Raw genomic sequence first — 15,811 nt, forward strand, 5'->3', positions numbered from 1 at the left:
TTTTGTAACATAGAGTATAAATGAAAAAAATTGGTAATTAAGTTTATTGAACATTATAAGTAAATATTTAAAACTAATGATGGGTACAAAGAGTGGTATAAATTGATAACTTAGTTTGCAAAAATGAATTTAAATGAGTTTGCAAAAAGTTAAAATAAATGAGTTATAAATGGGTAATTGGGTTACCCAATTCATTTTTTGACTTACCCATTTATACCCATCTAATTAAATGGGCATAAATGAGTTGACTCACTTATACCCATTACCCATTTTACCCAACCCAAACCCGCCCAAATCACCCATTTTGACACCTCTAATTATGACAGTTTTTCTACTAACATTTACAGAAAAAGTTATAATCTGCATAATGTTACTTGGTCTCAGAGGAAGTTGATGGAGTAAAATTGTACTTAAAGTGGAGAAAAGTTTGTCTTTTTTCTGTCGGGGGTGGGGGGAGGATGTAACAAAAAGTTTTGGTTGTGCGAAAGAAGGAGTTAAAGTAAACTTTTATAAAATCATACTAACCCAAATGCAATTTTTCAAAAGCTAGGGGGGCAACAGCCTCTGCTGGTTGCGTGTTTGGTTAGACTTTGAGCGTTTCGAAATGGTGTGCGTGGAAGTATAAGGCCTGATGACGGTCTTGCAGTTGAAGCCTTCCCACTTCCCTTCCCCGCAGCTACCTATTAGGCTATGACTTCTAAACTGCGTAATTTCTGATTGGATTGGCAGCAGCGTTAGCCTCTCCAGTTCCCCCAACAACCTATTACTACTGGCTTCTTCAATCCTCACCTCTTTGTATTGGTTGCTGTACTTCTTGGACGATTGTGGTGTTATCTGGTAGTCTATCTGGCGCCTGAGACCATCCCTGTTCGGCCCACCATAGAATTCTCAACGTAATGTAAGTATTATGTTGTTCAATGTCGCATGCCCTCCTCGCATTTCTAAGCATCAGCAGACCCACCCCTCACCCTTTAGTTTACACTTGATACTGCTAGCTTCTTTTCTCAAGCTTGTTCTTTTCTTCTTGCCCATTGCTGATTTAGTCTGTTGTGTTGTGTTGTTGCAAAATCTTAGCTGGATTGTTTTATTTATGCCGCATGTATCTTTTCTAATTTAGTCAATCCCCAGTTGATTACAATCGTGGATTTCCGGATTGATTCTTTTCTTGTCTTGGTTAATCGTCTTTCTAGAAGGTTTGATTTTTCTTTTTATTTAATTTTTCCCTTTTTTTTGCTAATTTATGTTGAAATTGATCTCTCTCTCTTTCTCTCTCTCTCTTTGGGGGTGATCAACTAGTACTTGTTTTAATAGTTGTATCTTTTAGTCCAGAGTTAATCAAGAAATTGTAAGTTGGGACATGGAAACGAGTGGTGGAGAAAAGTATGGAATTGCTGGTAGGGCAAGCGCCACCAGCTCTCTCTCAACCAGCTCCAGTTTGTACAGTTCCGGCGATGATAGTACAGAAGATGACCCTGCAATCGCTGCAGCCTTAGCAGAAGACGGAAATTCAGCCGACATTAATAATACTTATGGGCAGCAGCATAGGCTTGGCAGGAGGCTTTCCCATTTGGATTCAATCCCTGTATGATACTGAAACCCCCTTTTTCTTCTTCTTGCTTTCATGAAATTGAATTGATTTCTGTGTTCTTTGTGCTTGTTCTTATGCCTTACTCTTTTAATAACTCGAGCAACCGGTACTTCACTACTTGGTGGATTATCATGCTATGGTTTTTGGGCATGTTGACATCATCTGGTTGGCTGCCTGTCAATAAGCCATCTGACTGATCAATTTTAGCACAAAAAGTTATGTCTTCATTCATTTTGCTGCAACTTGCTAATTTCTGAAGCAAGATCAAAATACTTTCCTTTTGGGTTCATTACTTCTTCCAGTGGTATACCATTTCTTGTGGTCTTCCTCATATTCTCCAAAAAACTTGATGCCAGATCACATGAACAGTCTCTCAAGATTTCCAAATTTTCCTCACACAACGGACACACAGAGCCCCCCCCTCTCCCTCTCTCTCTCTCTCTCTCTATGATGTTATGAATCATTACTAGGATTGGCAGATGCAGATTTAAGATAGCTGCTGCTTGTGTCATGCCTACATCACTTCTTTTTTCAGGACGTGGACTGAGATGCTGTTCCTTATTCTTCCCAGGCCATATCATCAAGCATATTGGATACGTTCTTAAAATGTTTCAAACTTATAGGTTTCATTTTTGGTTTTTTTTGGCTTGTGCTGTAGGAAGGTCATCTATACACATGAAGTGATATCAGCAAGCTGACATAGTTAATTTTTCATGAAGTAGGATACATACAGATGCATGATGCATCTGTTTGATTAACAAAATATTGCGACTTTTAAGTCAGTGTTCTGATATCATATTGATAGATAACTGAATGTTTGAAGTGTATGTCCAGAAACTTGGAAGTAGTAGGCGGTTAATAGCAGTAGATGGGTTGTTGATGATGTAATTTTCCATGTGTTTGAAGTTTTGGTATTCTTTTATCTGATCACTGAGGTTACAAATAGTAGAAGTTGTTGTTGCCTGATTTCTTGCATTTTCAGGGCTTGTCTGTTGCATAGATTTTAAGAAGCTATACTTTGTGGCTTTGCTTCAGACCTTTTTCACAATCTGGCATTCTGTGATACGCATCTAAGTCCTCAGACAGACATCACGAGTTAATAAACTGTTTTGCATTATTTTTGTGTTCGAGACATGCAATAAGGTATTTGTAATGCTAAACCTTCTTGGAGACAATTAGTTGACTGCCACAGTCCATTTGCATCTTTTCCTACCATGGTTATATGAAACTTGTTAGTTTCCAAGCGTTTTCTCTCTCTCTCTCTTCATATGTCCTTGACTAGTGCGGATAAATGGTTTTGTTAGCTTTCTGAATCTTTTGAGAAGTAACAGTATATTGTTTCATCAGAAAAGGCATGCTAATAGTTTTTGAATCTTATGGTCTTCAGGAGAACTCCTGGAGAAGTTTCCAGTACTTCCACTGATAACAAGATTTCAAATTCCAGCCAAGTAATTGTTCCTATTAATCAAGACAATCTTGTGCAAGGTCATTCAATGAGACTCCTGAAGCAACTTAAAAAATCCAACTAGAATTATCACTAGCAGGGTCACCCTATGGTAAAAGAAAGCTTGTTTCTTTGAAGTTAAAGCTGAAAGTGATAGCCGTGTGAACCTCTAAGGAAAGAGCTAGAGCACAGTAATGTTCCTGGTTTTGCAGTTAGGTTGGTTCATAAATGTTGAACTTGAGAGCAACTGGTGATCTTGTCCGTAAAGTGTAAAATGTTTTAGTGATTCTTTAAAGATACATGTAAAACCGTAGAAGTATAAGTTGGATTTGAAGGACAAAGTTTGCATCCTTTTAGGTGATGGCCTCTACTTGAGATTATTTGCCTCACATGGTGTTATGCTACCATCAACCTGACACCGGCTTTTCACCTTTGCTGCTTCAATGGACAGAATTTATTTTATTTTTTATTATGATTCCCTGTTGATTGACTGACAAAGGTTTCTTTCTCAAGGTTTTTATAATTGCAAACTGATTTTTGGTTAAAAAATAGAAAAGAAAAATGAAAGGAATAAGAGCAAGAGCAGAAGCCAATATGCTCATGGTGTATATGTATCTTTAGATTGTTTCCATCATTAGCATGTAATTCTAAAGGGATCTGTGAAGTATGTAATTGGGAAGTAAGAAACTCCGAAGATTTTTACTTGACTGCAGCATTTACAGACGGTATTTTTCTGGTTGTGGAGCCAAGTTAGAACTTAGTTCCAAAATATATTTTGGGAGAGAAGCACTTGGAATACAATTGTTGAGTAGACATAGATGAGAGGTAAGCACTCGGAGTGTCCTGTATAGTTTAGAAATAGAGAGAGATTTAATTGTGGTAAAACAGGGGAAATTAAAATGAGAAAGGCTGCCCTACGGTAATGTAGCACCTCAATGAGAAAATTGAAGAGGGAAATGACCTAAATGATAAGGAAGACTGAAGCATCAAATTGTACAAGTGATAAGATTAGTGTCAAAGTTAAGGCTAGAAGTATTAGAAGAAAGTATAATGAGCTATTAAAATAATATAGTATATTGTTTGACATTAAAGTGTGGCTCTAAAGTTAAAGGAGTATAGAAAGGTAGGGTACAAGTAAATGATCTTTGATTCCAGAATGAAAATGCAATCAGTTAAAAGTCATCTTCAATAGATTCGAGGACTCTTTTGAATTTACCTTTCAACCCTTGTCCTATTTGCACGATATTGCTGCTGTTTAGATGGAACTGACATTATATTCTTGGCTTCTTGTCATCCCTTTCACTGCATACACTATAATTTTCTTTTATTGTCTGTTTGAAAGAATATTATATTGGCACCAAAATGACCTTTTTAAATATTGTACTTGCATACTTACAGATTCATTGTATTGGCAGCACACACCCCGGGTTAACAATGAAATACCTGATGCAAATGATGCAACATTTGATCATGAGAGGCTTTCTGAAAGGTTATTTTTTGTCACTAGATTTTCTTATAAAATACCTGGTGCAAATAATGCTAATTTTAGAGTCAGTTTTCATTTGTGCAGTGTTTATACAAGTTATTCATCAGTTTTTCCTGAAGCCATCTGCTGATGATAGCTCTGCAGATAGTATTGCCTTGCGTGATACTCTATGGACATGTGATTTAGAATTTTGTTGTTATATGTACTTCATGAATCAATTTCTTCCTTGTTAGGATCATTGAATGAACTAAGTGTCACAATAATAGCTTAGCATGAAGAAATTAACTGGATAGCCTTTCAGTGTACTCTATTAAATGGATAGCCTTTCAGTGTACTCTGAGGACGTGATTTTAGAAATCATTTCTTGTGCACCTAGTCAAGTCACATGTCATTTACAAGTTTGTTCATGTTTATGAGTTTTTCTTTGTTCTTCAAATGGACAGTGGTTCAGTGTTCCTTAGGAGCACAGTTCGCCATTCCAAATACTAATTTGTTGCCATGCCTTCTTAACTGCACAAAATTTTTTCTGTCTCCACTATCATCTTAACATTATTCAAGGTCCGTCCAGTGATTCCTTGAATGTGGTATATTAATTTAAGAAGCAAAAATTTATACCCTCCTATGGAAATATGCAGAATCAGTTTAAGAGCGTAGTCAAAGAATTCTTTCTGGCTGTTTTTTCCCACATTAAGTTTGAATTATGCATTTTATAAAATGTACCCCACAATGGGTTTATCTACTATTCAGGTTATCAACATATGGTCTAGCTGAATTGCAAATTGAGGGTGATGGAAATTGCCAGGTTAGTCCCTTTTACATGACAGGCTATTGATGGTGACGCTTGGGGTTCTCATGAGTGTTCGAAATATAATATGATTATGGCTGCATTTGCTTTTCTTTTTGAGATTTAAAATTTTTGCCTCGAACTTTTTTGGACAGTTTCGAGCTCTTGCAGATCAGTTATTTCGTAACCCAGATTATCATAAACATGTCAGGAAGCAGGTTGTCAAGCAGGTATTGTTTAGTGACTACCAATAGGATTTTCTTCTTCTTTACTCAATATAGTTAGTGCTCAGACACCTTTCTTGTGTTATTGTTCAATGATGTGATTGGTTGAGTGACCTTTTGCATAGACAATTTAGTCCATTGGCCTAAATTGAACTTTTAATATTTTAGTAACCATTCCGATTGTTCTAGTCTAATTTTAACACCTTCTATTTTATCTTAGGTAATCTTGATGAAATCTTGAACCTGGACAAAAGTTTGATAGAAATATCTTTGCAATACCTACCACTTGGAAATCAGCGATATGTTCCAACATGATATTGTATAAACAAACTCAAATGTTCGTAAAAGCAATAAACAAAAAAAACGAGTATGATTTCTTGGCACATTGTTATGGAAGTGTACAACGTACACATGGAGGCAGAATACAATATCTTACCATGCAAAAGAAATTACAATCAAGTTGCTCATAAAGATCTGTATTAACATGCATTAATGGTTTTTTTTTTGTCTATTGAACATTGAAAATTGGCATTCTTCAGTAGATTTACAATAGGTATTACTACTAAATAGGTTGTTTTTATTTAGTAATGCCATAGGGGAATGCATCAAATGAATTCTGTTGATGTTTCAATTATTAGAATACCCTTGTTTACTGAAGGTATGATGCTTAAACCGTTCTTTAATCGAAAATCATGTAGTGTTCTTTTCATTGGAATGTATCATAGGTCCCTGTCTTGTAACAGATATAGATTTGAACCTTTGCATTGACTAGGTTTATAGTGCTTCATATGGTTCTCTAACAGATGAGTTACTTTTATTCAAAGTTGAGGGTCATTTCTGATGAAGAAAATTTTTAACATGGATCTTGTTTTATATGATGGATTATATGTAGTCTGCGGAATCTACTTGGATACCTAGGAATAATGGTCTTACAGTTCTATAGTTGGCTGTAGGATGCAATTCTGTTTCTGGAATAAACAACATTAGGAAGTGAATCATTCTTCATGGGGGAATGCTACTTTGAAGCACTAGCAATGCTTGACACTCAAATCTACAATTTTCCAAAGAAATATAGCACACACTTGCCTGCGTTTTATGACCTAATGTAAAGGTCGTATCTGGTATTCTATCGAAAGTACAAGTTTAAAATGATGGTCATATGTTGTTGGAAAGTCTTTTAACAGTGATCTAAGAACTGGATGGACAAGAATGAAAAATTCCTTATTGTACACCAAAGATCCCTGAACAAATGGTTATTTGTTAGAATTTTCTTGAGTTTGTACTTCATCCATGACTAGGAAGAGGGTTTATGATTAGGTGAGTGAGCTTGTATCGGCTGCTTCATTGAACCTACGGAAATTCAGTATTTTGCTGTTTGGCAGTTTACTCAGTGATATCTTTATCTTCCTATAATTAGATAATTTTGCGATTGATAAAATTCCTACACATTTTAATGCCTCTTGGGGTTATGTGATGCTCTTCTGCCATGAGTATTGATGCCTTTCACAAGTGATATCTTTGTTCCCAACCTTAGTTTCTGCCCTTACAGAATCTACCATAAGCCTTGAAAAGCCACTAAAGTATGTCAGTAGCTCAGCTGTTTGTTGCTGCATGTGCCACCACCTTCTCTGCTGCAAGAAAACATATATTGCAAGATATTGCTTATCTTAAAAGGACAATTAGAATTTTCTTTTCTCATTAACTTTTGAAATGATCTCATACTTGTTTGTTGGTCTATTTTTCAGCTCAAACGTTTCAAAAGGTTATATGAAGGTTATGTGCCCATGAGGTATCAAGATTATCTCAAGAAGATGAAAAAGTAAGATATCTGGTTGTTAAGCATTAGTTTGCTTTAACGTCCTAGTTATCTGCATTATCTCATTAAGTTGTGTTTCTTTTTAGGTTGGGAGAGTGGGGAGATCATGTCACGTTACAAGCAGCTGCAGATAGAGTAAGATTGATCTCATGTCTTGTTTTTTCTTTCCATTTATTTGCCTTCTTTCTTCATTTTTCGAAATCTTCAGCCTTTCTTTTTGCTTCCCCTTAAATTCTCTCTGTCCTTTTTGTATTTACTCATATAAATAGATTTTAGGATGTTTTGTTGCAAATTTTACAAACAAGAGATAACTGATGAAGATGTAGTATTGATTTCTCCAACTTCTGCTTTTGACTGATGTTGGTTATTTTTTCCAGTTCACACCATAGACCAGGAAATTTGACTTTTTGCAGAGTTCCAAAGTGCATTTAGGTTTCAATGGATTGCTTAGCAACTTTAGACCTTGGCATTTCAATTTAGTGATAAATCTTTGGCATAATCTTGCCAAAATGTGATGTTTTCCTTCTTATATGGTGTGTAGGGGTGAAAACATTCTTTATATGGCAGAAATCTTGCTCTTAGTTGGAATATAAAGAAGCTGATGAACAAGTTCTGTCAATTAGCCATGGTTGATACAACGTCTTAACAAGAAACTTGGTTTGGTCAAGTATATAAAAACTGACTAGCATATAGTGCTAACTATAACTTGCTAGGAGTAAAAACATATCCCAAACAGAAACCATGTTCTGCTGAAACTGTTCTTTGCAAAATCAACTATAGCATAAGGATGTTTTGTCCAGTTTGTCTGTTTTTCCACCGAGATAGTGGAGGATATTTTATCTCACCTTTCGTATTTTGTTCTTTCTGTATTCTTTGTAGCTTGTTTAGGGCATGTGCCCCTTAATTACTTGTAGTAAACTTCATCAGTAGGACTTACTTTTCATATTTGAAACAAAAGAACAAAAAGCATCCCAGTTAGGATGATCCCGACTGTATCACTGATTCCCATGAATACGATTATTATCTGGTAACTTATCAAATTGTTGATTGGCTTGACCTTTAAGTAAAGTCCTATTTGATTGAATATAAGTATTATTCATAAGTAAATTTGACACAGATTATAAGAGATACTGTTGCATGTCTTGGTAAAACAAAGTTTTGCTTAGTCTGTTTCTCCTTTGGAACAAGTCCATGTACATAAATTATTCAAAAGCCACCACAATAAGGGTTGCTGCAGCTTAAGGGAATGCATAAGGAATGCCATACAACAAGATTTTAGCCCATGTCCTAATCCTAGCCAAAGTTCCTATGAGCACCGAAACAAATGGCTACTTCTTCTATTCCCAGGAAGTATACAAGAGAAAGCAGAGTGGTTTTAACTTTTGACTGGACTTTTCACCTTTGGAGTGCTCTTTGATACTCTTCATGCCATGTCTTCTCTTCAAATGCTCCCTGAACCTTATGTGAATAATAAATTGATAACAGAGCTAGGTTGAACAATTAATTGACCTCTTCTCTGCTTTGGGCAGAAAGAGTTAAGCTGACTGGTCAATCTAATTATTTTTGTTTTATTGAAGTTACTCTAAGAAGCCTTTATAGTTTATGTGTTCAAGGGCATGATCTATTAATACATAATAGTTTTCGCATAACATGTCAATCCTCAACTTGAAGGTAGTGAGTTACGAAGAACTTTGTTCTTGTTTGCAACTTCAGTATTTTGTCCAAAATTTTCTCTGCTTTGCAAATGGCAACTTTTTTAAGGAACTTACTAGAACTAGGAGCACTCATGACAGTTCATACAGAAATTAATCCGTGTCCTGTATTTAGTCTTTCAGGGAGTCATGAATTTGCAAGAGATGTTAAAATTTTACATTGAAGAAGTATCAGATCCAGCAAATCTGAATTTTGCTTCATATCCTACATGCCTTTGGGGAAAATTGTGTTTAATTTCTTCACAATTTGTTCTGCAGTTGCTTTTTGCAGATTTAACTCTTGACTTCTAAATGTGCTTGCAGTTTGGAGCTAAAATATGTTTAGTCACCTCATTTCGTGATACCTGTTACATTGAGATCCTCCCAAAGGACAAAAATCCTTCGAGAGGTACATCCTTAGTTTCCTTTATCCAATCTACACTTGCTTTCCTTATGTATCATTAATGATGCTTAGATTATGTAAAAGCTTTTGGTTGTTGACAGTCTTCTATTAATGACTATAGAATGACTCAACCTACCAGATATTCTATAGATATTTTAGGGCAGCAATAATTGAACTAGAGATATTGTAAAAGCACTACACCAAATATTAGTTGGCTGACACCTGCAATACCTGTTTATTTGGTTGTGGGGAAGAGTAAAGATAATAATTATTTGGGACACTTGTGAGACTGTTTAAGCAGGTGATGAATTTGGGGATAACGGACTCATTGAAGCACTCTTGAATGTAAAACTGAAAAAAGGTTTCACCACAGCTGTTGAAGGTAGTTGAATTACACGATTTTTTTGCTGAGAGATTGATAGACTTCTTTGTTGGTTCTATAATTTTTATGTCTTTTTCTCTTGAAGTCAGTATATCTTTTCATATGGCTAATAGTAACTCTGAACTTCAAACTTTCAATGTCTCAAAGCTTGATGATAATCCAACTGTTTATCTTTTTTGCTTTTATGGTTAAGTTGTTCTTCAAATTTCTCACCTTGCAGCCGGATGATTGATTTTTCCAAACTGATCTTTGTGCTGAACTTAATTCTTAAGCTTTATCGTATGCATTGAAGATCCAAGGGACAGAAGAGGGTAGACAGAAAATGAAATTCACTCATATAACCACCTACATATTTGAATTATGTCATTTTTTGCATGAATTAAGTACTTATGTTTGATTACTAAAATTTTCGTTTGGAATTCCTTAGAGATGCTTGTCTTTTGTACTTTCAGAGATATGGCTGAGCTTTTGGAGTGAAGTGCACTATAATTCCTTGTATGAAACTGGAGGTGATGGTGTTTTTTCTTATTATTTTTGTCCCTGAGTTCTTAAATCAGGATTACATACACGGGTGAAATAACTAACACATGCATCTTTTCCTGCATGCTTAACAGAGGTTCCTACTAGAGTACCAAAGAAGAGGTTTTGGCTCTTCTAGAGTCAAGGTGGAAGCTTAACAGTTAACTCTCTATGCTGTACATCTGAATAAAGTGCCTTGGTCATGTGGACATCTTTTAATCTCCTTTCCTGCCTCCTGAAATGCTTGAATTCATTCATTGTGCAACTGGTTTACCGAGATCCTGTAGATAAATATACTTGTAACAGTTGCAAGTGTTTATCTTGTGGTAACATTTCTTGAGAGTTTCTGCAAGTGTAGTAACAAAAATGAATGGTGTCACCAGACGTAATGGCTGGTAAAAGATGTCCAGGAACCATGCTGTAAATATTATGGTGTACACAACTTACGTGGACATGTTTTGGTTGAGAGTAAAACTCCAGTTCTCTTGTACTTTTTGGCTGTTTTCCTTGTCATTGATACTGTAGCAACTAAATAAATTTGGGTATCATGACAGCCTTTGACCTGTTGTAGTTCTTTCCCGACTCCAGTCGCCAGCTCATGGTAGTACCTGGGAGCTTACGGTTTCATGTTCTATTTCACTCCCCCTTCTCTCATGGTATTACTTCGCCGTCGGTCGCTCAAGAGTAGGGCTTTTGCAAACGAATCGGCCCTTCTCTCATGGTATTACTTCGCCGTCGGTCGCTCAAGTATATTATACATATATATTTTTATTTTTTATTTTCATAGTAAAATTACGTATATGTCCTTAATATTTTATTATTTATTAAGAAAAAAATATTATTTTATTTATTTTTTTTAAAATAAAATATTTATTTTTTATTTTTTTTCGAGCCCGAGCTCGAGCTCGACTCGACTTGATTCGAGTCGAGCTCGAGCTCGAAATTTGCCGGCTCGTCGAGCTCGAGCTCGAGCTCGAGCTTGGTAAAATTTAGTCGAGACTCGGCTCGATTAGCTCAAAGCTCGATTCGATTCGGCTCGTTTGCAGCCCTACTCAAGAGTATTTAAGTTCTATTACTTTTTCTTTCGTTGATTTCTACTTTTCAATGGAATATATTTCGTTGGTACAATAGAAAGTAGTAGCTCTCTATTCCAAGTCAAAATGGTATGCTTTTGTCTCGGTTAGAGTTAGGATTAGGGATACAAACGAGTTGAGTTGAATCGAATTTCGATCTAATCAAATTGAGTTTCAACATAATTTTACGAAACTCAATGAGTTCAAAATGTCAATCTCGACCTTGAACTCCACTCAAATTGGAGTTAAATTCGAGATAGAGCTCGAGTTTAAAAAAAAAATTTATTATTATTTTATTTTTAATAAAATAATAATTTTTTAATAAATAATAAAATATTTAAAAAATATATGTATTTTTATTATTAATATAAATATATACATATATATATATATATATCATCGAGTTCGAATCGACTCTGAAGTTAATAAATTTAATATTTTTTATTTCGAAATCGACTTGATCTTGATTTCGATGTTGTTGATCGGACAGAACTCGAACCGCTCGAGAGCTCTGCTTGACCCGTTCGCGGCCCCAGTTAGGGCTAAGCAGCAAAAGGCCCACTTCCTACAAACTACGAAGGCATCACTTTCTCTTCTGAGTTCTGACGGAGCACCGATTACGAATTTAGTTGTACTAACCAAAAGAACTGAAAAACCGGAGCCGGGCAGGGCGGTGGGCTTTGGCAGTTTGGCTGTGGCTGTCTTCTATGACTCTCTTCGTTTCACGGTTCACTCTCTCTGCTCTGCCATTGCACCAAGTAGTTTCTCCCAGTCCCAATTCATCACTGCAATCCCAGTCCCGTAATCTTTCTTTCGCTTGGTGTAAGCATGGCTATCATTGATCTTTCTGCAAAAATGCACATTTACAACTCATTTGTCCATCTTTCCTGATCTCTGATGCTTGACGTCGTTGCAAAGATGGCCTCAGTCTTGAGAAGAAAACGACCTGTAACTTCATTTTTTCTTGACCTCCCAAAGAACAGTCCGTTTGCTTCAGAATCATTCCTTCGTAAACCCTCCCAAAACCCTCATCCTCTAACGCCATCTACCAGTTACTTGAACAATAATAGGGTTCAATTTATTAGGCCCTTTTCAACCAAATCTACTGCCAAATTCCCCGAATATCAAATGCCCTCTGTTTCCTGGGGCGTGATACAGGGGCGCAAAGAGAAACTCGTCTCGCGTGTTATAATTTGTGACTACCTCAAGGGTATAGGCATAATCCCTGAAGAGTTGGAGGATCTAGAATTGCCATCTACCGTTGAAGTCATGCGCGAGCGTGTGGAGTTCTTGCAGAAGCTGGGACTCACCATTGACGATATTAACGAATACCCCTTGATGCTAGGTTGTAGCGTGAGGAAAAACATCATTCCTGTCTTGGGGTATTTAGAAAAAATTGGGATCCAAAGGCCTAAACTTGGTGAGTTTGTTAAGAATTATCCGCAATGCCTTCACGCTAGTGTTGTAGTCGAGCTTGTTCCGGTCATCAAGTTTCTGAGGGGGCTTGATGTTGAGAAGCAGGACATCGGTTATGTCTTGATGAAGTATCCCGAGTTACTGGGATTCAAGCTTGAGGGGACTATGAGTACTTCAGTGGCTTATTTAGTTAGTATTGGGGTTCATCCAAGGGATATTGGTCCCATGGTCACTCAATATCCCTACGTTTTGGGGATGAGAGTTGGGACGATGATTAAGCCACTTGTGGATTACTTGGTTTCTCTGGGGTTGCAGAAGAAGATTCTGGCTAGGATGTTTGAAAAGAGAGCATATTTACTTGGATATGACCTTGAGGATACTGTGAAACCAAATGTGGAGTGTTTGATTAGTTTCGGAATTAGACAGGAAGCAATTGCTTCAGTCATTGCGCAATACCCCCAAATTCTTGGATTACCTCTGAAGGCTAAATTGTCTTCCCAGCAGTATTTCTTCAACCTAAAGCTTAAGGTTGATCCTGATGGTTTCGCTCGTGTTATCGAGAAAATGCCACAGATTGTGAGTCTTAACCAGCATGTGATAATGAAACCTGTGGAGTTTCTTCTTGGACGCGCAGTTCCAGCAGAAGATGTAGCAAAGATGATTGTCAAGTTTCCTCAGCTAGTTGCTTTACAAGTTGGGCTCATGAAAAACAGCTATTACTTTTTTAAGAGTGAAATGGGCAGACCACTAAAAGAGCTCGTTGAATTTCCAGAATATTTTACTTATAGCTTAGAATCAAGGATCAAACCCAGGTTTCAGAGGTTGCAAAGCAAGGGGATAAGCTGTTCTTTGGCTTGGTTTCTCAACTGTAGTGACCAAAGATTTGAAGAGCGACTCCATGGGCATTACATTGAGGCAGAGAGTGCTGGTCCGTCATTTTTTATGGGTGGGAAGTTGGAGTTACCAGGAAATGAGATTGTATCAGAAGAGGAGGATGAGAGTGATGACGAAATACTTTATAGACGCACTGTCTCTTTGTAGTTTTTTTTTTTGATCTATATTATCTCATCTATAATATTACTAAAGGATTCATTCTCATGTCTTTTGTTTCATTTCTTTTTTATGCTTTTTTTCTGTTCGTTATCACTTTCTTTCTTTTTTTGATGCTTGTTTCTGTTTATTACTGCAGAATGCTTTGAAGCCAAACTTCAGATGGTTTTGTCTTATACATTATTCTGTGATTAGCATTCATAAGTTGGCCATGTGTATTGTTGAACCCATTCTGCTTACATACTTGATTCACTGAAATCCTTTTCTTAGCACTTCCTGTTCTTCTCTGCTTTATCTTCTTTCTGTGCCATTTACACATCCTCTACCGAAACTGAGTACTCCTCAAATGAATAATCCAAGTAGCTTGTCTTAGCCTTAAAATAGTTTTCATACAGATGAAAAGTTTTTGAAGTCTGTTTGTATTAGCTGTTGGTTTTCTATTGATTGTCTCTTAAATTGTTGACTAAGATACTCTTTAAGTTTCAAGATGCAGCATGTTTGAGAGTAGAGCTCCGCTTGGATGGTGGATAAAATTGCAAGTAACCTGATCAAAAATGTTTCATATGCTTAAGGACAATGAGCATATGGATTTTTATTTGAAGGACATTAAGCTTGCAGTAACCAATCGAATTTCTACTTACTGAAGAAACATTCTTTCTTAGTAAACCTTGAAGGTGATTGAATGAAAGTTTTGGGGATCACTTATCTCATTTCTGATATTATGGAGGTAAGCAAGAATAAGTATCAGCAGCTAGTTTGATTTCCTGATCAATGAATCCTTATGATCGTTCTGCCTTATGGTGATAACATTGGACACTTTGTTGTTTGATACATGTGAAATTACATTCATAGTAGATGGGGGTTCTCTTTTCTTTGCCAACAAAATCATGTGTAATAGTGGCTTCTATAACAAATAAGCACTTGTTTCTCCGACTTCTGAGGCAAGCAGTAACAGTTAGTTCATTCTTTTAGAATTTTGGCAAATTAATATCCTAAATATTTTTCTGTCTGGTTTCATCATTATTAAAGTGCAGCACATAGAGTCCTAGTGAAAAAGTCTGACTTATATTGCCTGCTCCAATCTGCTTCTATTATGTCTCTTCTCCTTTTCTCTCCCCTATATAGCTCTGTACTAAAAGATGGATTTTCTGTGTTTTGTATTTGTGAAATCAAGTTCTCTTCTTTGTTGATCATGCATCACTGTCGTATGAATGCTGTTTGTGGATTTGTCTGCCTGATTCTTTTTTAGTTCCCACAGAAAAACCAGGAACTCATTCTGGAGGAGGTAGCCATACCTGAGATGTGCCCCAGGAAATTTCTTTTTGTTCTGTGATTTTAGACAAGGTAAAGCTTTCTACCACAAACTCAGACACATACAGGATGAAACCGTCACCACATATTTAACATATTTTAAAACGATTCTGTTTTGGTGATTATTTCGCTTTAAGTGTTCTTTGCTGATTTTATGCATTCTGTATGCATAAAATATTGAGGTAATGAAGATTTTGCTGAGGATGATTTGTAAGTTTTAGGTAGCGATGAAAATTATTCATTTCTTCTGGGATAATGGTAAGGAGAGATTGGTAGAGGGAAACACTGTAATTCCATTTTCTTAACCTCAGCCGAAAAAAAAATCTGAATTAGAGTGGTCCAATTATTCAACAATTCACTGATTTTAAAGTCTATGGACTTACCTTCAGATGCCCATAAAATAGTATCCTGTTATACATGTTCCATCGTGGTGTTTCTTTGCAGTCTGTGTGGGAGAGTTAGTCCAGAAGTTAACTTGCAGTCAGACATTCCAGTAAAGGTCTCGAATTTTGTTTGGAGGATGATAAAGTTTAATTCTGCCTGTTGACAATATTTGAAGGAGGAAGAGTCTCTGATACCTTCTATATGAGGTTTCAGAGAGCCAATAATGCTTGTTTCCTCTGA

At 36.4% G+C, this 15,811-nt stretch overlaps 2 protein-coding genes across 10 annotated transcripts; both read left to right on the top strand.

The window, feature by feature from the left end:
- The first annotated feature begins 619 nt into the window (after positions 1 to 619).
- LOC113688520 (OVARIAN TUMOR DOMAIN-containing deubiquitinating enzyme 11) lies at positions 620 to 10,900 on the top strand. Of its 9 annotated transcripts, none has more exons than XM_072048214.1 (12): positions 620 to 898; positions 1,118 to 1,193; positions 1,325 to 1,582; positions 4,448 to 4,521; positions 5,266 to 5,320; positions 5,458 to 5,532; positions 7,272 to 7,345; positions 7,429 to 7,477; positions 9,358 to 9,442; positions 9,738 to 9,818; positions 10,271 to 10,327; positions 10,433 to 10,900. In XM_072048214.1, exons 3-12 carry the CDS (start codon positions 1,358 to 1,360, stop codon positions 10,474 to 10,476), a joined length of 819 nt encoding a protein of 272 aa, XP_071904315.1. In that variant the 5' UTR covers positions 620 to 898; positions 1,118 to 1,193; positions 1,325 to 1,357; the 3' UTR covers positions 10,477 to 10,900. The 9 variants fall into 9 exon arrangements, with proteins under 9 accessions (XP_071904315.1, XP_071904316.1, XP_071904314.1 ...); XM_072048215.1 differs by having other exon boundaries at positions 1,330 to 1,582; XM_072048213.1 differs by having other exon boundaries at positions 1,129 to 1,193.
- Positions 10,901 to 11,849: 949 nt separating this feature from the next.
- LOC140006399 (transcription termination factor MTERF4, chloroplastic-like) lies at positions 11,850 to 13,924 on the top strand. The gene has a single exon (XM_072048221.1). The coding sequence runs from the start codon at positions 12,308 to 12,310 to the stop codon at positions 13,865 to 13,867; it is 1,560 nt and encodes a 519-aa protein (XP_071904322.1). The 5' UTR covers positions 11,850 to 12,307; the 3' UTR covers positions 13,868 to 13,924.
- Positions 13,925 to 15,811: the final 1,887 nt, after the last annotated feature.

Source organism: Coffea arabica, chromosome 5e (genome assembly GCF_036785885.1).
Source record: "Coffea arabica cultivar ET-39 chromosome 5e, Coffea Arabica ET-39 HiFi, whole genome shotgun sequence".
Classification (NCBI taxonomy): Eukaryota; Viridiplantae; Streptophyta; class Magnoliopsida; order Gentianales; family Rubiaceae; genus Coffea; species Coffea arabica.

Excerpts from the sequence above, each read along its gene's own strand:
- LOC113688520 (XM_072048214.1), top strand. The coding sequence starts at position 1,358 with ATGGAAACGAGTGGTGGAGAAAAGTATGGAATTGCTGGTAGGGCAAGC. Across the intron at positions 1,583-4,447 it reads CCCATTTGGATTCAATCCCT|CACACACCCCGGGTTAACAA; the intron begins GTATGATACTGA and ends TTGTATTGGCAG. Across the intron at positions 5,533-7,271 it reads GGAAGCAGGTTGTCAAGCAG|CTCAAACGTTTCAAAAGGTT; the intron begins GTATTGTTTAGT and ends TCTATTTTTCAG.
- LOC140006399 (XM_072048221.1), top strand. The coding sequence starts at position 12,308 with ATGCTTGACGTCGTTGCAAAGATGGCCTCAGTCTTGAGAAGAAAACGA.